The sequence below is a fragment of the Hevea brasiliensis genome, chromosome 15, assembly GCF_030052815.1.
Source record: "Hevea brasiliensis isolate MT/VB/25A 57/8 chromosome 15, ASM3005281v1, whole genome shotgun sequence".
Classification (NCBI taxonomy): Eukaryota; Viridiplantae; Streptophyta; class Magnoliopsida; order Malpighiales; family Euphorbiaceae; genus Hevea; species Hevea brasiliensis.
The window spans coordinates 65,784,942-65,808,493 of record NC_079507.1 but is presented as its reverse complement, the minus strand read 5'-3'; the positions used below and the strand labels follow the sequence as shown (position 1 = coordinate 65,808,493).

The 23,552-nt window shown below is 33.0% G+C and overlaps 1 protein-coding gene and 1 pseudogene across 1 annotated transcript; one reads left to right on the top strand and one right to left on the bottom strand.

Moving 5' to 3' along the window:
- The first annotated feature begins 674 nt into the window (after nt 1–674).
- On the top strand, nt 675–10,941 carry LOC110653356 (ubiquitin carboxyl-terminal hydrolase 14-like; annotated as a pseudogene).
- Nucleotides 10,942–13,867: 2,926 nt separating this feature from the next.
- Nucleotides 13,868–15,504, bottom strand: LOC110653355 (transcription factor MYB102). Its single transcript, XM_021808946.2, has 3 exons — nt 15,271–15,504; nt 15,042–15,171; nt 13,868–14,738 (listed from the first exon to the last, which is right to left on the bottom strand). Exons 1-3 carry the CDS (start codon nt 15,401–15,403, stop codon nt 13,976–13,978), a joined length of 1,026 nt encoding a protein of 341 aa, XP_021664638.1. The 5' UTR covers nt 15,404–15,504; the 3' UTR covers nt 13,868–13,975.
- Between the last annotated feature and the right edge of the window lie 8,048 nt (nt 15,505–23,552).

The following is a 23,552-nucleotide window of genomic DNA, read 5'->3' as shown; positions in this document are numbered from 1 at the left end:
TATACAATTTTAAAATGATTTACATTACTTTTTAAGACATATTTATATTTTATTTATTAGTCATAAAATCATATATTTTTATTTTTTAATATATTTATTTAGTATATTTCTTAAATTTATAAAATGTGTTATACTTACACAATTAAATTATTAAAATAAAAAAATATTATAAAAAATAAAAAATATATATTTTTTATTCAATAGAGATCAAATGGATCAAATAATAATGAGTAGGCTACATAACGAAAGGTAATAATCTTTCTTCTCGTTATAAAAGTTAATTATTTTAGAATAAATAATTAGTGAGACCCGATCTTATTTTTTTTCACTTTTTTCATCTTAAAAATGATATTACAATAATGACATTTCTGAATAAAGCACTTAATTATCTAAATATTTCATAAACGAAAAAAAAAATTAAATTTTTTAAATTAGACTCACCAAAAATTCAAATTGATAATAATTTTAATTAAATTATTTCAAATATAGTAAATCTAATACGAATTGAGTCAAATTTAAGTATTATAACATTTAATTAGGGTGAATTATGATTCTAATTGAGTGTTTAAATTTTAACACAAATATATTATTTTGTATTATATATTTAAATAATATTTTATTAAATTATTGTAGAAATTATTTAAATTTATAAAAATAATGTGGAGGAGCGAAATTTTAGGAGTCGCAGAGAATTGAACCCTGCTTGGACCTTGACAGTAGTAAACACCCCAGACTTACCTGGAAAACAGCCTTCTCTCGGCTGCGATTGGCCTCACCCCTCCCCCACATTCTGCTTCTCCTTTCGGTTTTGCCAAAGCATAATTCCTCTGTGTCTGCAGCCATTCTCTCTGTCTCTCTATAACTCTTTCAAGCCAAACACCACAACAATTATTGGTGTTTTTCAGAGATAAACCCTATGGACCTGTTCCGATCCAATCTCTGTCGGGTTCGGATTCCCGAACCCACCAATCGCATCTATAAGCATGAATGCTGCATTTCATTTGACACTCCGGTAATCGTCCTACCTTTTTTTTTGTATTAGTAAAGAGGAAAGTGTATGGATTATTGAAATCTAATTGTTCAGCATTACTGATTTCTGAGAAGTGGGAAATGACGAATTCAAGGTTTGTCACAAAGCAATAAAGTATGGTGTATTGGGTTCCATTCTGTTATTTTTCTTAGCTAAGTTTCACTATGTTTTCGCTAAAGCTGGATAGAAGGTATTGATTGGTGATGTTATTACTATTTATTCTATTGTTGTTGTTGGCCAAATATGTGATAGGATTATCATATAATAAATAGCGCTACTATAATGCATACATTAGGTGTTTTGATTTGAGATAAATGTAGCAGATAAGTAACTGGCTGAATTCAAATTGTAGATAGTTTCCTGGTATGTTGAAAGAAGCAGTAAAGACTGCTGATAAAGACTGCTGACTTACTTTTTTTTTTTTTTTTTCTTTTTCTTCCGTGATCTACTTTCAATGTAACGTCCTTTCATACTTTCATTCTCATGCAATGTAATCACTGACTTGCTGGGTGTTATTGTAATAAATTGCAGAGGTCGGAAGGTGGGCTATTTGTTGACATGAACACATTTCTTGCATTTGGGAAGGATTGTGTCCGTTGGAACTATGAGAAGACTGGAAACTCTGTTTATTTGCTAATAAAGCAAACAAAGAAGTTGGTTCCTGAAGATAGGCCTTCAAAAAAACCGACTTTGTTGGCTATAGGTTGTTAAATATTGATTATGATCTGTGCTTGTGTTTTGATGAATCATTATGGTATTTGACAGATTTTCCTATTTATGATGGAGTTTGGTTCTTGTATTTCAACAATCTCTCTCTCTCTCTCTCTCTCTCTCTCTCTCAATCAATCAATCAATCAATCAAACATCACTAGTTAAAATTGCATGGGATGATTGATTGTGTGAGTTTGGCTTTCTACACACCATATAGAAAATGATTATTAGAGGTGTGTATATGAAAAGGCCCATAGCCCATTAACTTGGGTTTTTTGGTTAGTTGTGGTTCCTCCGTGTGCATGGACTTTGATGATCACAAGTCCCTACTTTGCTCACGTGATGCTGCAAAAAATTGCTGCAATAAAAAGGAAACTCTATCGAGTATATAATTTACTTATCATCTTGTCTATCCCCCAAACCCCCTGCACCCTTATTTTGCTTATATGTAAACCCCAAGAATATTCTCTGCTGCTCTTTACTAGTGACATATATATATATATGCCACTTTCCAGTAATCATTAGCTGAGAAATATTTTTAACATGCATTTTCTGTTTTGTAGGTGTTGATGGAGGATTTGACAACAATGAACCTAAATATGAAGAAACTCACAGTATAGTGATATTACCTGACTATGTTGCTTTTCCTTTTCCTTCTGTAGAGTTGCCAGAGAAGGTTAGTTTATACTTTATTTGTTTATTTTAAACTTTTTAATTTGAAAAAATTTCAAAACACAAAAGAATACTTCAATACGATTTTTATTTCTTTTGAATACAGGTAAGCCTGGCAGTTGATGCCATCTTGATGGCTGAAGGTGCAGAGCGAAAAGAACAACTTGCTGCTTGGACAACTGATAAGAAGCAAATTAGTGCATATGCAATGAATCTACAACAGATTGACAATGGTGTTATTGTTCCTCCATCTGGGTGGAAATGCTCAAAGTGTGAGAAAAAGGAGAATTTGTGGTTGAATGTTACTGATGGAATGATACTTTGCGGACATAGAAATTGGGATATCAGTGGTGGCAATAACCATGCCATTGAGCACTACAAGGAGACAAGTTATCCTCTAGCCGTAAAACTTGGGACAATTACTGCTGATCTGGAAGCAGCAGGTAATGCCACCTTGCATTAGGAAGAAATGGAATTTTGCAAAATATTTAATAATTATTTACTGTTGTGCTAATGGTAAAAAATGCAATGAATTTTTTGGATTACATGAATTGAATTGTGAATGCATGATGTGAGAAGTTTTGAGCCTTAAAAAATGTTAAGAAGATATGTAATTGTTTATGCTAGAATATATTATGATCAGTTTATAGTATTACTTTATATTGATAAATGCTTATATGCATCTTTCAATTTGCTAAAAATAGCTGCATGGTTAATGAGTTGATTCTCCACCATAGTATCAGCTGGGACCTGGGCCAAAGTGATTGTGATATGCATTGAACAATATAACACAAATGAATGGGTGTGCGCCATTTTATATTTAGACAGTATTGCACACCTATTTATGGAGCTTGAGAAAAAGGGAATCTTTTCAATATAAGTTTGATCTATTCAGAAGTCTTTGACAGCTTATAAATATTAGTCCATCATCTTTGAGAGGGTATAGATTTTGTTTAGCCCGTTTGAATGATGATTTGCCTCATGAAAAACATTTATAGTTCTCCATGTAATAAGCTTGAAGTTTGATCTCTGTTCATTAGTTATTTTGTCTTTAATTGTCTGAAAGAAGGAATAAAAAGACAAGCAGGCAGTGGAGTTTGGGCGGTATGAAGAGTTAATTGATAGCTATCTAACAAATAATAATCATTGAGCACACTTGCTAAAATATCGTGAAGATGAATTAACTAGGAAATGAAATTTGTAGAGAAATAGAGTTCAACAATTATTCTTATATTGTGATGATAATTTTTATACCCATTTTATGGTGTTACAAATTTGCAATTAATTAAAGGGAGGAAAATCCTCTTCTTGAACATAGAGAGAAAAAGATGACACTTAGAAATTAAATGAGAAAATAAACAAAACACAAAATCAATGTTTTGAGATTGGCGATGTCACGATGGAGCTGAGAAAATCTTGGAAGTTTGATTGCTCTTCCCTTTCAATATGTTTTCATGGATGTGTGATCTTTTCAACTTGAAGAAAAGGGATTAAAGCTAAACAAGCCTTTGATGATTTAATATTTCTTTTTTAGCTCTCTCTGGGGAACTTGTAGTATGTGTTCTCAGAACTTACCATGAGTTGCTTATTGTGGCAGCTCAGATGTTTTCTCTTATCCAGAGGATGATAGTGTTTTGGATCCACTTTTAGCACAACATCTGGCATTTTTTGGCATTGATTTTTCATCATTACAGAACGTCAGTCATTCTGTAATTTTTTTTTGTGGCACATTTTTAAATATAGTATTTGTGGTGCCAGCTATCATGTCAGGTACTTGGTGCATTTTCAGTAGCATTGCATGGGTTAATCTTATTTTTTAATTTGTTTGTGCAGTAGAAAAAAAAAAGCCAAAACCAATTAATCAAACTGAACTGGTTCAGTTTGCATTTTGGTTTGGTTTGGTTCGGTTATATTCCCTATTTAGGTTCGGTTCAGTTAAGTTTGTGCCATCATTCAGTTCAGTTATTTTTGTTTTTGTTGGTTTTAGAATGAACTGAACCAACCAATGCGCACCCCTAGTCCCCTACCGAGGGAAGCCAACATTAAAATATGAAGCTATAAATGAAAGTTAAAATTGTTGTGGTGGCTACATTTGAAATACAAAAAATTTTGCCCGTGTTGTCTTTTTTCCCTCCTTAATCTATGTTAAATTTTTAAATATATTTATGAAATTTCTAAAGCTTTATCCTCTTCTTGAGTAGGACTTTGTAAATATTTTTTTTTGTGCTGATTCATCGTGTTAGGATGTTTTACTGAAAATTTAGCATAACATTCTTGTTCTCAGACTGAAATGACAACTGCTGAAAGGGAGCTTGACCAGAATATCAACTTTGATTGGAACCGAATTCAAGAAAGTGGAGAGGAACTGGAACCAATTTTTGGACCAGGTTATACAGGACTTGTGAATCTTGGAAACAGGTAATATTGGTCTGTGTAGGGTGTGAACGATGCTTTTATTAATTGCTCTCTTTTTTCCTAATTTTGTTTTCTTACAGTTGCTACATGGCGGCAACAATGCAAGTTGTGTTCTCAACATGCTCTTTCTACTCACGGTTAGTTTTTTTTTTTTATGCATATGCCTAGAAATGCTTTAGGTTACATGCACATGCATGTAAATATATGCATACGCATGTGCATAAGCATTTGTGTTGTATTTGTAATTATGTGCATGTGTAGCTTGGAGATCAGTGACTGTTTATTTATATCTGCTCATTTATGCTTGTGATCATGCTTATTAGATACTACATGAACCAGAGCTTAAAAACGGCATTTGAGATGGCTCCTGCTGATCCAACTGTGGACTTTAATAAGCAGTTGTAAGTGATGTGCACATTGATTTTGTTAATGTTTCTTATGCAAAGTACTTAGTGATGATCATGTTTGGTTAATTTTGTTAATTGCAAAACCAATTCTTTTCCATAAATCTCTAATCGTGTGACCAAGATTAAGTCCTGTCGGTGCATATAAATTGCCTAATTTTTGTACATATTCTTTGTTAAAAACAAGAACCTTTTTTTCTCCCCCCAAACATTTTCCTGTACTGTTGTGACTTTTATTTTCTCATTCTGTTCTGTACAGGTAGCTTTTATATTCTTCTGTATTTTATTTTTTCCCCTTCAATTTCTTAATACATAATACAGTAAATTATCCAGTTGTATTGGTAAGAAACAAGGTGATATGCATCAATCATGTAAATCCTTATGGCTTGTGTTTTCAAATGGCAGAAGCAGGCTGGCACATGGTATGCTATCTGGTAAATAATCGGTTCCGGCCCTGGAGGTATGGAATTGGAGCAATTTGATGTCCTTTATAACTATGCTTTCTTTTTTAAGATTAGCTTACATTTTTCTTATTTGTCATCCAGAAAGATGATAATGCAAATGCTGCAACCTCAACAAACTCTGTAAGCTTTCTGTTTGAATTCTTTGTCCAGTTGCTGGCTCTGTAATTCATTCTTGGCGATCCTTCAATAGCATGATGGGGGTTTGTGATGAATAATCTAATATGATTTTTATTGGAAACTTTAGTCTTTTTGTAATTACCTGGGTTTAACCATTGAAATTCACATTTTCATCTCTATTGCAAGTCTTTTACACACACACACACACACACACACACACTCATTCATACTTTTATATATAATATAGATTTACATTTTTTTTTTAAATCGAATATTCTTTTCTTTACCTTATTTGATGTTCTTTTTCCCCCTTCTTTGGGTCCATTTTCTGCAAGCATTAGAAACAGGAAAGGAATACCTCCTCGAATGTTCAAGGCAGTTATTGCTGCCAGTCATCCTGAGTTTTTTTCTGAGGCAACAGGTACATTCACTATAATACTAAAACTTTTTTTCCAGCATAAACTCATAATTTGGTTGCTTGTTATATATGTGAATCACTTTTAAAAGTCGGATAAAAATAAATGAAATGCCTAAAGGATTAAGCTATATAGAAGATATCCAACTTGAAATTTTCTTTCTTTTCTTCCCTGCTCCCCACCAAATATTTATGTTTCCTTTTCCATTAAATAAAAATGAGAGGAATAAAAGACATAATATAATTTATTAATCTGATGGTTTTATTTGACACTATATTTATATCAATGCATGCGATGGATTGGAAAAATGAAAAAAAAATGGGCACATTTAAATTTCCTGATATTTAATTTTTGTAGTTCCTAGAAAAAGGTGTTAAACCTCCAGGAAGGAACTATGCCATTTGATGCTGTGGCCTAAAGATACTGCTTATGGTAGTTAAGAAAGAGAGGGTGATTTCCATTTTAATGGAATTTAGGTTTAAGTAATTAAATGTTTGGGAATGTGTAGATGGTACTGGCACAGTTATGGCAAAGTTCTGAAGGCATTAGTTTGGTAGGGATATGTAACATGCAATCATTATTATCTCATGGAACCGCTTTGGCAAATATTTGACATCAACTTTTATATAGGATGCATTGGAATTCTTCCTACATTTTCTTGATCAAGTTGAACGTGTGAATGGTGGGAAACCTACAATGGACCCCTCAAGGAGTTTTAAGTTTGGTATTGAGGAACGTATCTTGTGTCCATCTGGAAAGGTTACTTATAATAGGAGGCTGGACTATATTCTTTCTTTGAATATTTCATTACATGAAGCTAACAATAAAGGTATATTTATTAATTCTCTTTTCTTTTCTGGAACATATTTCTTTAATTTTATGTGGTGATTTAAGTATTTGGGAATTTAGAGGAACATGAAGCGTTCCAAAAATTGAAAGCAAGAGAGGTTTCAGAAGGGAAAGTTATGTAAGTGCAATTGTTTTGTTTTGTCCTATATTAGTCATCAGAGTTTTTGCTTAGCATATTTACTTCAAACAGATCCAGTGAGGAAATTGTATGCCCAAGGGTACCCCTAGAGGCATGCCTTGCCAGCTTTTCAGCTCTGGAGCAGATACAGGAATTTTATAGCACTGCCTTGAAGGCTAAGACAACTGCAAAAAAGTAAGCTCTATGATGTTTCTGAGGCTCCACTTGGTTAAATTGCTATGGGGTTTTGTTTTCCTCTCCCTATTGTAAATTCAATAAGAAAAAGGTATGGAAAACACACTTTATAAGAGGGTCTGGGGGTAAACTGATGTGCATTTAACAACCCCTGCAGGACTGCTGGCCTAACTTCATTCCCTGATTATTTGGTGTTGCATATGCGGAAATTTTTGATGGAGGAGGGCTGGGTGCCGAAAAAGCTTGGTAACCAATGTTGTGCCCTTATTGTTTTCCTTGCTGTTCATTGGTTGTCCTAAATTGGTACTGTATTGATTTGCTGTTCTTGTTCATCCATTTTCCTATCCAGATGTGTATATAGATGTTCCTGATATCATAGATATCAATCACATGCGAAGCAGAGGTCTTCAACCAGGGGAGGAATTGTTGCCAGATGGTGGTATGTTGCCCTCTAGAATTGCTGAATTTGTTGGTTATTTCTATTCAAAATAGACTAAAAAAAGTTCTTAGGTCCATAATTATGTTTTGTATGATAATTAACTCAAATTATAGAATAATATTAAGCCATGGTTGTCTATGCAGCAACCATTGATATGGCAGAGAGAGAGAGAGAGAGTTTATTTTGTTGGTTAGGGGGAGGGGGTGTGAAGGATGGAGCCTGTGCATATGTGGGACATTTCACTAATGTATAGTTCTTGTTTTATGATGGAACTTTTATGAAATTATTTTATTTTCACTGGTGTATACGTCACCATGACCATCAATTTGATCCTCTGGTCATGATGAGATCATGTGCTATGACTTATGAGTGCAACTGGTGCATATCTCACCAGTCACCAGGACCATCAATTTGATCCTCTGGTCATGACGAGAATATGTGCTAAGTGCAACTGTGATGACTCCCTGATGTTCTGTTCTTTCTTCTATGATCTGACAACCACTGTACTTTTGGTGGGATTTTATAGTTGCAGTAGAATAAGTAGTCTGACTTCCTTTTTGTCATTCATTTTGATATTGGTCTCATCCAGCAGATCAGCACTGCTAAGATTGTGGCATATCTCAGTTACCATTATAACATCCAAAACCTTGTTTGAGCTTTTTAGTTGATTGCAAAACTTGCATCAGCTGCGCTGATTATGTTCAATGCAGTGTGAGACCTTTCACATGAATTGGCATTTGTGAGTTATTCTGGTGCATTCTTGTTGCTGCTGGGGATCTTTAGACTCTGGGAGACTGGAGCTTTTCCACAGGTGGCATCAATTCTCTGGGATTGAAAATCTGCCCTTTTCAGCATCTCCTTGCGATTTTCATTTTCATAATATAAAATTTTATGAGTCTCTGAATTGTATTGTGGACTGTTTAGGTATTGTCTATGATGTGCGCTATGTATGTGCTTATATTGTTCTCCTTTTATATGATGTTATGTGTTAATCTATTATCGTTTTAATCTTCTTTTCAAGGAGGGATTTATATTGATTTTCTTTCTGTGTGTTATTTACTGGACAGTTCCTGAGGGTGGGGTCAAATCAAATAAGCTTCTGGCTAATGAGGATATTGTTTCCCAGCTCGTCTCAATGGGTTTCAACCATCTTCATTGTGAGAAAGCTGCTATAAATACCTTGAACAATGGAGTAGAAGAGGCAATGAATTGGTTACTTTCTCACATGGATGATCCAGGTATTTATACCCGTTACTTGACAAGAGGTTTCATTGCTTTGGAAATCAATTTCCTGTTATTGACATTCATCTTCAAGAGTGTGGTGTGGGCTGTGTAGTAATAATGTGTCGTAAATTAATATGGGTATGTCCTCTTTCAGACATAGATGTTCCTATTTGTCAAGAGGCACAACATACTGAAGTTGTTGACCAATCAAAAATTGACACCTTGATCTCATTTGGCTTTCAAGAAGAAATAGCTCGAAAAGCACTGAAGGCATCGGTAAAGATTCTATACCTGCTTGTTCTTTTGGACATAAAAGGGATTACACTACAGTTGACTGTATTGTGCTATAGATAAAGTATCTTCAATTTTTTTTTTAATTGTTTTTAGAATGTGTAAATTTTCACAGGGTGGGGACATTGAGAAAGCAACAGATTGGATATTCAACGATGCTGATGCTTCTGTTTCATCTGATATGGACGCCACCACATCAAGCATCACACCAACCCTTGATGATACTGGACTACCTGATGGAGGAGGGAGTAATTCTGTTGACCCTATATTTGATTGTATCGTCTTTAAACATATGCTTGTGATATCCATTCTTCTTTGGATGATTTTACTTTCCTCTTTATTTAATGAGATGAACTTTTAATGTTTACTGGCTAATCTTGCTTGAATCACTTTCCATTTGGCTTTGTTTGGTTAGTTTCCCTTTCCAAAAGTTTCTGTTTGGCCCCAACCAAGATTAAGCAGGCTAAAAGTGTGCAAAACTATATAGTTGGCTGTTGCATACAGTTAAGAGGATTGCTAAAATAATTTTTAGTGACATACGGATTTCTACTTCATTTTAACTGTTTTTATTCAGACATGATGTGAGACTGCTGGTTAAAGACTTTAGAACCTCTTATTTTAGGGGAAAAAAATGCAAGATATTATTTTGACTTTATATTAGTATTTCTTAGGCATGGTTTTATATTCCCGCTGGGATTAGTTCTCCTATTCTGTGAATTGTGATTGCTCTTAGTACCTATTCAAAGTGCCACTGATAAAATTGGAACTTATTGTTGTCATGTAAAATATATATTTTCATAAAATTGGTTCTGTGTGTCTTTTCATTTTCTGGTTCTATGTGAACATAACTAAAGAATAGGCACTAACCTAGTTTGCCTTGGTGTTAAGATATTGATTGCTTAATAATGAATGCAAATTCGTTCATTGTGACAATTTTTTTTTTTTTTCCTGTAAGTTTAAAACAGACTATAACAGTTTGTCATAAATGACCAAACTTTGTCTATTCTGTTTGTTGTGTTTCTTAGAATGGTGAATTACATATTCCTTTTCTATGAAATCCCTTCTTTAACTGTTCACACAAAATCCCGTTGCTGTTCATATTAAATTAATATGGTCGGTTATGTAAATTTATTGCAGGGTACAGGCTCTTTGGAATAGTGAGCCATATTGGAACTTCTACGCAGTGCGGCCATTATGTTGTTCACGTCTTGAAGGATGGAAGATGGGTTATTTTCAAAGACAACAAGGTTGGAGCTTCTGTAAACCCTCCCAAGGATATGGGGTATTCGTACTTTTTTGAGAGGTTTGATAGCTAGAATTTGCATGCTATCTTCATTGTTAGATAGGAAAACATCTAATAGCAGAGTGATTGAGTTTCTTCTTAGCAGTCAGTTAGTGTTGTGACCTCTGTGGTTCTTAAATAGCAATCCTCAACCCTTTGACTAGTCAGTCTGCAACATCACATATCAAAATTGCCATTTTATGTTCCATTCGTCAAAAAAAAAAAAAAAAATGACATAGATTGAATGTTGTATTTTCTTTCTAAATTTGGCTGTAGAACATTGCCTTGCTCATGGCGAGTTTGTGCTTTGCATACTCTCTCTCTCTCTCTCTCTCTTACATTACATACGTGATTTCATTTTCAATTTCATTTTACAATCAGGAAATTTTAAGATTTGGCTTTATAAAAAAAAAAAAAAAAAAAGAGTGAAACATGAAGTGTTGGACGTGAGGAAACTTCGTTTTGGTCCTTAGCGGTTGAATGAAATTTGCATATGATTTTATTGGAATGTTGGTGCACAGACATTGTTGCTTTTGTTTTTGAATTGTGTGGTTAGATTTTTTCTTTCATAGGAGTCTACATTGTTAATGAATTAATATTAATGAAGGTTTTTTTTTTTTAAAAAAAAGAAAATTATGAGTTTATTTGAGAAATAAATCACCTTGATATCATATCTTCGTTTGTCCTCGGTGTTTTACTTTTTCAAATCAAATCCTTGAAAGGACAATATTCCATGCATATGTTTCCTTTTTCTCCCTTAACCCTCTCTATCATATATCTTCTCTCTCATTTTTAACTTGATAAAAATTTCATTTCTCCTCCAATCTCCATCACTATAAAAATTTATAATTTTTGCGCAAAGTCTAATATAAGAATAAGGACTAGAACTTTGTTTGGTTATCAAGAAAATGTAAAAAAATAAAAAATAAAAAAATAAAATGGAAATTTGGCTGAGAAAATATAGGAGATAAGGTTTTAGTTAGAGAAGAATGATATAAGAGGTAATAAATGAGTAATTATATAGTAAATTAGTGATTATATATATATATATATTTATTAATTTATCATTTTATATAAACTATTTTATATAAAATTATCCATGCATTTTATATTTTATCATAATAAAAAAAAGGGAGCAAGAGAAATAAATGGGGTTGATTTCTTTGATAAATAAAATAATTTTATTAATTAAAAAAAAACTAACATAAACCATCGTATCTTTCCAAATTACTAATTTATAGAGAGGCATGCTTAGTAAAAAACCTTAACATATATAAACCACGATACTCTCTGAAGCCCGTCAAAATACAATAAATTGTATCAATCATCCCACAAGGCAGTTCCAACAAACCCTCAATAATATGAACACAAGGATGACATAGATAAACCCTCAATACTACATCAATTATTTGCGAGGAAGCACACAAAGTCATCAACTCAGTAGCCATTAGCTTAAAGAATCATGATCCGACTCGAACTAGCAAGTACGCAGCACAGCAGACATTTGCAGTAAAAAACGACAAGCTCTCGCTAAAGCACAAAAGCACAGTGACAAAAAAGAAAGTATTTTTACACGTGTCAAGTGAAGCACATTCAGTGAAAGTGAGAGCTTTTTCTGCTTAAAGCACCAAAAACCTCAACTTTAAGATTAATGTTGAAAGATGTTAAAACTGATTTTAGATGACAATTTTGGTAGAAATAGATTTTATTTTTGAGATGAGAATGACAGTGTTGAGAATTTTAATGAAAAATCTAGTAAAAATTTTTAGAGTATGACTACAAATTTAAATGTTAAATCTTTTGTATGTTTGATGGTGTTTTATGGGTTTATATTTTATACAAATGATTGTATTTTTTATATATATTATATTATTAATTAATTTTTTTTTAATAATTTTCTCATCCTTCAATAAAATGGATTTTTTTTTTTTTCTTTCAGGGTGATGCTTTTTGAATTTTAACCACCTTTGAACAATTGTAGAAGAAACGGTCAAACCCAACCGACTCAGCCAGTTGAGCTAACATCTCCCAAAACACAACAGGCCAGAGTAAACACAACACGGCCCATACAACTACGGGCCACTCCAGATTAAGCAGAGCAGATAAAAGCAGTCAGGTTCTTCGAGACACACAGCAGATTAAAGGAATGCAATGAAGTCTTCGTTACGCAGATGACCAATGGCGGAACTAGGGTTGGCAAGCAGGGCTACCGTCCCCCAGCAAAATTTAAGAGCTTATAAATATTATTTTTTGTGTGGATTTATTCTGTCCCCTAACTACACTCATATTTTAACTCAAATTTTTTTCTTTTTAATATTTAAATTTAATTATTGTCAAAGCTTAATCTAACTTATTTCATGATTTAAACTCTTAATAACTAAATAAATATTTTAGTCCATTAAGATAATAAATCATAATTATTTATACTTATATACATACCCTACAAGCTCAAGACCTCAAGACTTAAAACTCAATTTTTTTTTATATCTATTCTCTAATACTATTCTTTATTTTTTTTTCCTTTTCATTTTATTTCATAATTAAAATTGATAATTTCATTTATAAGATTTTTATTAACTTTGATATTTAAGTATAGACGGATGAAAATTTTGATGAAAATTTTTATTAATTTTTAACAACTTATATTTTATTTTAGTAATTATATTCATGTATAAATTATGAACTTATAAAGTAATACTTTATAATTTAAATGGTAAAGTAATAAAATTTTAAGTTAACATCATCAGTAAAAATAAAATTATTGATGTATATTTTATGAAAAGAAGTTTTTAAAATTTAGAAGTTATTTTTTTTTTAACTCCAATCGAAAGTGATTAGGAAAAAAATTATAAATTAAAAAAATAAATAAAATTTTTACCCCCTAATGTCAATTTTTGATTTTGCCACTGCAATGACCCTGTTTCGCAAGGGCATCAGTATCAGAGTTGGTTTCACGAGGAGAAAAACTGAAAACACCTGAGATGGCAAATGCATGGGGTTGATGGGTTGAGTCACATAAAGATATGGAAACTCCCTACATTACCCTTGGCACAGACGGATTCTCCATGGAAAACGAAATAATCCAGTATTGGCATCTAATTAATTACGTTTTTTGTTCGATAATTTTGCTATTTGATACTTGGTTAGAGACATATTTTTGATATATTGTATAATTTATTCAATTTCTTTGATATTTTATCATTAAAAAAATATATATATATATAGCATGCTACCATTCCATACATCAAGTATTCACATTCAATAATCAAAATCTCAAAAAAAAAAAAAAAAATCTGATGATTAAGAAATTTATAAAAGGCAAACATCTAGCTACTTAATTAAACTTAATTACAAGAGCCCATTGACATCCAAGCTACTTGGAATATCAAACATTAAAATGTTGCTACAGTTGCTATCCCTTTCGTCTTCTGTGCCACCATTGACATACGTTGTTGACGAAGACTGCAATGGAGTCGTGCTCGATGAAGGTGTAGATATCATTGATGAGTTAAAACCCAAATTTGATAGATTTTCAAATGAACATTTCATCATGGCTTGGTTACTGATCTCATGATATGCACAGTTTGGCATCAAGCTCTCTCCCATATTAGGATATTTTCCAGTTTCTTGCCATAAACCTTGTAAAGAATTTTGACAGTTGAAATTGGTTTGGCTGGTGGAAAGTTGCTCCAAATTGGCTTGCAAGAGTTGGGTTTCATTCATAAATTGGGTACTTGAGTCTATGCAGGCTTGAATTTGGTTTGGCTGTACGCTCTGGAATTGGTTTTGAACATAGGAACTGTCAAGTTGGTTTTCTTGAAAATTTTTAGGAATGATATCTTGGCTGTTGCTTTGAGTTGACAGGAGAGAAGTGGCTAGATTTGGATTCAATATGGATTCAATCCCAAGCAAATTTGAAAGATTAATCTGATGAGATAAGTTGCAAAGAGATGAATTGAGAACGGAGTAGAGTTGAAGAAGATCCAGGCGTGGCTTATGGGTCACAGGATCAATTCCCATTCTCAGTAGCCTCTTCTTGATGTGGGTATTCCAGAAATTCTTGATCTCGTTATCAGTTCTTCCAGGCAAGCGAGAAGCAATAGCAGACCACCTAAAAGAAAGTGAACAGAAGAAAATTTAGACACCAACATATCTTCTTCCGTGACCTCCTACCCTACATGTCAAGACACTCGACTACTAGTCTATAAGTCCATTAACAGATATATAATATATTAATCGTTCTCAATTACCAGTCCTTGCAATAGCATTGACATGAATAAGCCTATATATCAGCTAGATACATTTCAAATATCTAAAATGAAAAAAAATCATTAGTCTATGAAGTAGGTAATCCATTATTGAGACTATTATTTTTTCAAGCCAAAAACCAAGAAAAATAGAAAGAAGAACTCACTTATTTCCCAATATACTATGCAATTGTATGATGGCCTCTTCTTCCTCAATAGAAAACTTCCCTCTTTTGATGTCAGGTCTCAGGTAATTAGTCCAGCGAAGTCTACAACTCTTCCCACATCTTTTAAGTTCTGTTTAACACAAGATGAATACAAAACTTACTTAAATTCTCTTACAGCTAACAATTCTATATCATAAACCAATAAAAAGGCCCAAAAAAAAAAAAAAACCTGCATTCTTTGGGAGGGTTCGCCACCTGCCATGCCCATGTTTCTGAATATAATCTATCAACTTCTGATCTTCCTCAGCAGTCCAAGGACCTTTCTTTAATCCATTTTTGTCACAGCAAGCAGATTTGCCCATGATGTAAATATGAGACAAAGAGAAAATAGAAAGGTTTATTAATTACAGTAATGGAAAGTTGGGTACGTAAGAGCATATGAGAGTGAATATATATAGCAGGGAAATTCGAGCAAGCTAAGCAAGTAAGGCAAGTCAATTAGGTTTGGTGCCGCCCTTCGTTTACAAAGCATACGTATCCTGTTCATGTAGGAAGACAAATTTAGTCACCTACACATTTACAAAAATACCCTTGATCATTAACGTGGCAGCCATTGACTGCTGCAGAATTCAAGACTAGGAGTGGATGTTGGATCTCTATGTCTCATGTTCTACAGCGGCTGTGTGTAAGAAAAAACAAATCCCTGTCTGTGGGGCTACGCTCTTAGATTTTAAGGGTAGGCAGCAGCTGTCACTGCCGCTGCCACGTTACCTTCTGTTGCAGTATTTTGGATTGAGGCTTTGACTGTGTTACAGGATCACCACATTGCAGCTAGACGTGGCATAGTTTGGATTCAAAATAATAATAATTAAATTTGATTAAAACTAAATCAAATTGAAATTAAAAGTGAAAGTGAAAGCCCTTTGATTCAATTCTGTCATAGGCTTATAATTAAACCACTACTTCGGTTTCATGACCGGCCCTACATGCAGCAATGTGCATGGCTAGCTCATCCAATCCGACCTCAATTCAGTTCATCCATATCTTAATTAGTTGGTTAATTTTTTTTTTGTAATTAATTAATTAATCTCAAAATGGGAAGCAATCTTCCACTAGAATTATACATGGAAGTGGCACCACAAACTTTTCTTGGTTTCTTTCTATAATATTCAAATTATCTTAATTATTTAAATATTTCTTTCTGTATGAATAATTTATATTTGACCAAATTGAAAATTAGATTTATTATAATATATGAAAGTTAATCTATTATACTATCTTTAATTATCTCAAAATAAGAAAAATCATTAAACGATTTTAAATTTAAATTTGTGGCAGCATGGTGGAAGTGATAAATAAAGACAATAATTAAGAAGATTTTTGAGGTTAATTAATAATTAATTTTTTAAAAAAAATTAACTCTGATTAAAAAAAAATTATTATTTAGCATGATTTGATTACTCACCTGACAAATTTAAGTTCGAGTTCACACTTTTTCAATTCTTTACTAAAAAAAATGATGGTCTAATTCTGATTTCTGATTGTTGGCAAATTACAATTAATTAATTGACATAGAAATGTTAGAAATATAGCGTATCCATAATCAAATCATACATTATTTTTGCCCAAAAAAGGTGGGGGGCTTTCATTTCCTTTCCTTTATTTTCCAGGTTAATTAATAAATTCATGCATTATTTTCCAGGGTTATCTTGGAGAAGGCACCACGTACAATTTAAAGAAAAACCTAACTTTACACCTTTGGAATATTTGAATTGACAATAGCAAATTAAAGCTGAATTTCCCTTTATAGACTCATGTCTAATTCATTTTCAACCTTCTCACAGCCAACAGTACAGTAAAGAATTGGCAGGCAGCTGTGGCTAGCTAGATTGCTTTTGCAGCTGTTCTATCCAAACGGAAAAAAGAGGCTGCGGATTGACCACTGTGAGCTCTGTTCACTCAATTTATTATGACAAATGACTTTTTTGGGGTAGGGGAAATGCAACTTCTTAAATTGCACATGCTAGAGACGTGCTATTGCCTTTCATAGTCAGCCATTAGACTACCATGCATGACCATGTTTTGAAATTGAATCGCTCTCGAAATTTGTTAGGGAAATTCTACATTGAAAATAAACATAGTAAAAGAGTATAATATAAATGATTGAGTTATAGTATTAAATTAATTAATTAATTTGATGGGTAAATAGCTCATTCATTCATATAATTCAAGTACAGTGAATTAACTGTGGTGAACATACATGCAGTAAATTACATATATAATTAAGAAAATTATTTGATACCCAAAATACTTTTATAATTGTTTCACAATTCAGTGGATACCCAATGAATTAGTAGTCATTTCCAAGTTACATCTGATTGATGATTTAGATAGTAGCATATTGTTTTAGTCCCACCATCTTTATCCTATGAATATTACGTACATATAGGTTTTTTTTTAGCGATGTATATAGGTATTTCAATGTTTGGTATATATAATTTTCTTGCGAAAAGAAAGTTTGGGATAAGTTTGAAACATTATAGCATGCAAAATAACATCATGAGGCCTTAATTGCCAGATCTTATTCAAACATGCATGGAACACCTATAATTGTCAAATTTCAAGCTTAAATATTTACATGAAAAAAAATATATATTGTCTGCAAGCTTCAGAAAGAAACTTATCTAATCATCAAGTCTGCTATAAACCTTGATTTAGTTATTTAGAAAAAGTTCATTGTCTGAAATAAAGAAATTTCAGATATTAAATTCTGAACTCTTCAAAATCTTCAAACTAAAATTAGGGTTGGTCCACCACCCTATAATTATTTCAATCATCATCAAATCATTGAGAATACAATAGTAGGGTTTATCTTGGAAAATCCCACAAACAGTTAAAATTAAGGTCAGCCATAACAAAATCGATCATTTTAAAATTATGTAGCCACGTTTTTCACTAGTGAGTAATTCATGGAAAAAAGCAAACTTTGATTATCTTATGCGTAAAAATTAATTTGTTGAAAGATAGATATCCAAGGTTTTCCATGCATGGAGGAGATGTGTGAGTGGCCAGACAGAGCGTTCCCAAGAATAAGTTTTGTATTAACCTGTAACAATCCCACAATCTCTTTCACCTTCCAGATAACTCTGTGGGTTAAGTGACCACCAATAACACGAGGGTGTTTGGTCAAATAATATTTATATCATTAACAGAGATATACTCTAAGGTTTTGTCGTGAATAATGATGCAATCATTTTTATTTTATTTGTTTATTTCCCTTTCTAATGACACAGGAAATTTCCAGCTTTGATAATTGATACCCTTTGCATCAATTATTTAAGCTTATATATCAAATGAGTGGCTTACCAAGACTAATGGAATCTTGAATTATCCTACTCTATGCCTCATTTGCTTGTTGACCTTAATTTCTCACCCATTATTTTCGAGATCACATCAATTTCCATAAGATAATTCTCTAAATAGCATAATATGTTTGCAAAATTTACTTTAATACCAGGTAAATTAATTTCAATAATCCACTTGCCATATATAAGAAGCATCTAAACTGACAAATTACCCTAATAATCAAGTGGATTTGCTCTTTGTAATCATTCTTATTTTTTGAAAGTCTGATTTGACGATTAGACCTGAGCAATGTTAAAATAGTTTAGAATTAAACTTAATATGAGAATTTACCAATCTTGGAATCCAAATCAAATAAAGATTTATCTTATGTCTTAAAACAAGATCTGTAACACCAATAATAATAAAGAATAATAGTAATAAAAAAAGAAAATCTATACCATATTCTCAGCATCATGTTATTCTGTTTGGTAAATGCCAGAATTTTCTAAGAATATCTAAGCCTTAGAATAGGGTAAAGGCATAATTCCACATATTAATTATGGTAATGAGGTTCCTAAATAAGGTTCAGCATAAACTTACAATTTATTGAAGAAATCACATCTTATACTCAATGCGGTAAGCACTTAATTTGCACTAAATTAATGGGATTTGTTTGTTGCGGAAATATTCTAACAATTCAGTCACTCTAAAGCTAGCTTGTCTCAATAGTGTACACAATTTTGGTAGTCTACCTAAAACATTATTAAATTCTGTAATTATATGATGATGTGTGCAGTAGCTTCACGAACTATATATCTCAAATGTTATCTTATGCATGGAGAAATCATCTATCAATTTTTTTTAGAGCTTATAATATTAATAGACAGAAACCATGAAATCATTTTTAATGTTGTTAGTTATCTGCATATGACTCATATGATTGGCTTAATTTGAAGTGATTTTATGATATAATATTCTAGACTTTGATTCTGAGTGTCTTTTGAATATGTTTTATATGTATATTCACAAATTAAAACTTATGAATTATAAAACATATATAGAACTGAATGCTTCCAACCCACTTGGTTTTTTTTTTTTGTTAGCTAGCAATTTTGCTAAACAAAGAAGAAAGGACACTTGGATCGATTCAATCAAGATTTCAAGAAGTTTCCAAAGAGAGAAACCTTCAGTGATGCAATGGAATTGACGAATTGTTTATTAAAGCTTCCAGCTTCAAATGGGGCACTATGCCATCGTATAGGATGACATATATAAGATCTGTAGTTTTATTCAATATTTGTGGCTAATTATTAAATATTGAATTCTGGAGATAAGAGAAGGCTGAAAGCTAATCATCTTCTAGTCAAACTCTGTAATAAAATGCTGAAAAAAAGATAAGGAAAATAGAACTATATAGAGAAGGAAATTTACACCAAACTTTAGAACAATTCACTAATAGGTGCTTGGTTAGCAATTTGAAAAATTTTCAAAACCCTAAGTTTCATGCAACACGCATAAATATTTTATACTATTGCAAATCACTTAGTTTATATAACACCCCTAATTTTCAAATAATTATTTTATATGTAAATATAAATATTTTAGTCTAACCCCTAGTGTTGTGGGCTTTGCGTAGGTACTTTCATTTCGTGGTAATTCGACGATCATCCGGACTTACAATTTCGGGTTGAGCAGATAAGCTGCCTGAATCACTTTGGAACCAAGTCAAAGTTATAGGCTATCCCACCATTTTCAAATGCCCCGGACGCGTTCCAAGCTTCAGAATTGGTATAGGTAAACTCGAACTCCGAGTTTCTTTAATTTTATAGTGCTAGGTTTAGAATAAAATTTCATAAAATATTTATGGGTAGTTAGAAAATTATAATTCCTTTTGTATTAGCTTAGTAATATTGCTAAAGACCGTAGGGCAAAATTTTAGAATTTTTAGAGCTCATTTTGGTAGTTTTTGCAAAAAGGATTAGTTGTAGGGATTAAATTGTAATTTTTCAAAATTGTGGTTGTTGACTGTTTGGATGGGCCCAGGAGGGGCCATGTGATGTGATTGAGATATGGTTGTATGACTTGTGGATATAGAAGTGTATTTTTGAGCTATTTTACAGGTTGAGTAGGTTCTAGGTATAAAGGAAACTCTGTCGGATTTTCAGCACAACTTAGGATATCTTTAGTTCTTTTTAAGCTTATATTGAGTCAATTATATTAAATAAATATAATGTAATTGTCAGGTAAGCCGGAACAGTCTTCCTCCTCCGCCCAGCCATCACATTGACCTCGGTTTACGTCTGTGAGTAAAATATTGATTTTAACTATAATTTCAATATTATTATATATTCAGGTATGCTCATGCAACACTTATAAATATATATTTATGTAGTTAAATACTAGGCACTTTTTATATTGCATCTTTATTTGATGAAATGTTATGGATATTATTTTATGGTAATTTGGAGCAGTGTGTGTGTGTTGGCGTGCATGTGGTGTGTGATATTAGATATGGACAGGACGGGTAAACGTGGCTGGAGCTTGACTCCCTGGGACCCGATCTTATTGTGGTTAAGATGGGGTAGGCACGGCTCGAGTTGATCTCGCTGGCCCCCTCATTGGGACTATTAAGAGAAACTCCGGCTCGAGATATACTCGCTGGCAAATGTTGAATTTAAGAGAGCTATTTAGGAGATGAGCTCCCATATATACATATTGTTTAAACATTATATGGGTGTGTGAGTGCTCCAAATTACCTTCTTGTTGTCTGTGATGTGACTTGTATGAAATCTTTGAAGGTATTGCATTCTATCCCTTAGGGTGCACTAGCCTTAGATAGCTATAGAAATTGTACTTAAAATCAGTATTTTACTCTTTGAGTCGAGCGCTCACTCCTGTTCACCTTATTTTTCCAAGAAATAGGAGATTTCTTATTGAGTTCTAATCTGCCTCTCTCATTCGCAGGTCATTTTTTAATATCTATTATGTTTTGTAAAACTTTACTAAATTCTAGAACTCCGCATGTACTAGAAGTATTTTATTTAATTTGGGTCTGTAATATAATACCGTGTTGGATCTGTAAATCTATTAAATGCATGTATGATTGGATTGAATGAGGGAGCTGAGCTCCCATTTAATTTTATGACATGATGAGTATGTGGAAGGTGAGCTGAGGTCCCTAAATTGATATATATTGTGTTTACAGGTCGAGTGAGTCAAAAACTCCCCGTTGGGTGGTCCATGTTATGGTCAAACTCTGTCTAGTTGATTTCTTAAAACAGGATTCAATATAGGCATAGGATTGGGTTAAGGAATAGTTAGGCTTACTACTGGCTTCTAGGGCTTTAGGCTAGCCCAGGTCCTAATGCTGGTCTAACCCATAGGTTGGGTCGTGACAATTATGGTATCGGAGCTTAGGCTCCAGATTCATGGGAAGTACATATCTAAGGGTTAAGAAGAGTTTGGTTAGGAGTTCACATGCGGAGTATAGAATCCTATTTCATCTTCTTCTATAACTCCTTGTTTCTAGCTTCTGTGTTATACCTTGGGTAATATAAGAGTACTTCAGTTAGTGTCTTGATTTTTCGTGGAGTACATAGAGATGTGAAGTAGAGTTAGCAGACGTGTTGAGGTCTGCCATGGGAATACGTACTCCAAAAAAAATGCTATGTTTTTGTTAGTATAAAGCTAATGATGTGCCTATCTAGTGCAAGGTACTAGTATTTAAAGGTGAGTTATGACAGCATAGTTGCCCTAGATGGGAGTGAGGGTACCACTGCTAACAGTCATCAGTGGATAGCCTAGTTAGAGTAAGTGTATAGTATTAATGAGTTCAAGAGAGATAAGAAGATCGAGAATTCTGGTATATGGGACGTACCGTAGTAACTATATAATATTCTCGATGTTTGTGCTATAAGCTGCAGATTACAGTACTAACATGAGATTATTGTGTAAAGCTACGTGCTTCCTCGTGGTGCACCATGATTAGGGTGTTTGTAAACAACCTCTGTTTTAGTACAGTTATGTCAAGATAGAGTTTTATTTTTGTATAGGAGTTAGGAAAACTCCTAGTCAGGGTTTAAGACCCTAGAGATTGAACACCAAAGGTCGCAGTTGGGTGATAACTAAAGTCAGTGACTCAGTTATCCTACTTTGAGCGCAGAGTTAGAGCATAAGTGGCACAAGACTAGAGGTTTTTAACATGATTGTAGTGTAATGGTGACACCTACTTGGTGGGATCATCTAATCTCCGGCATGAGATCGTTGGCAGTGTTGGCATTACAGTGGACGTATTGCCTAAAGTTTAATGAAGATAGCACCTCTTTCGTGTGACATTGGAGCGTAAGTACGACTCTACTCCCTAAAGGAGATTGGAGTTTATGAATAATATTTGTAGCCTGCGAAATGACATTCTAAGAAGGTTGACAATATAAAAAGAGAGTAGACAGCTTTATATAGTTGTGGTAATGGGGTTGAGGTAGTAACTCTCTTGCAGTCAGTTATACTGTAGAGTATGGTAATATTTTCTGAGGAGAGACAGAAGAGTACTACTAATATAATGATCTATGGAATGATGTCCTAAATGGGACTGTAGTGTGATAGGAAATGGTGGCTTCGGTATCCCTTTAGGGAGAGTACAATTTTCGTTGTAAAGATCATAAGAGATCGGATCATGATGGATGCAAAGCTTTAAAGTAGTAAGGGAAAAAAAAAAGGATACTGTAAATTCCCTCCTTAAGGTATTAGAGAGTAGTTTAGAGTTAAACAGAGGAAAGGACAATGACTGCAAGTCAGCGAAAATAAGTCATAAAATATCAGTAGATAAAAGGAAATATAGAAATAAAAATTTGGATAGTTGGTTTTAGATGCAACAGGAGAGAAATTCGAATGACAGTGGAAGTATCAACCAGAGTGATTAAAGCACCAATTTTGAGTAACATCAAGGTGTTAATAACTTGATAGAGACAGTGAAGGGATATAAGTTCCTCACATGATAGTCAGATAAAGAAAGAGAGTAGCACTAAAGAATAAAATAGTTAAGTTCTACTTTGGGTAAGATAAAAGAGATGAATTAAAGAGCAAACCAAATAGCCAAAAATAGGACAAGGCCAGGAAGATCAAAGTGTGATATAAGTTATATAAAGTGTCATCCTGAGCAAGGTAAAT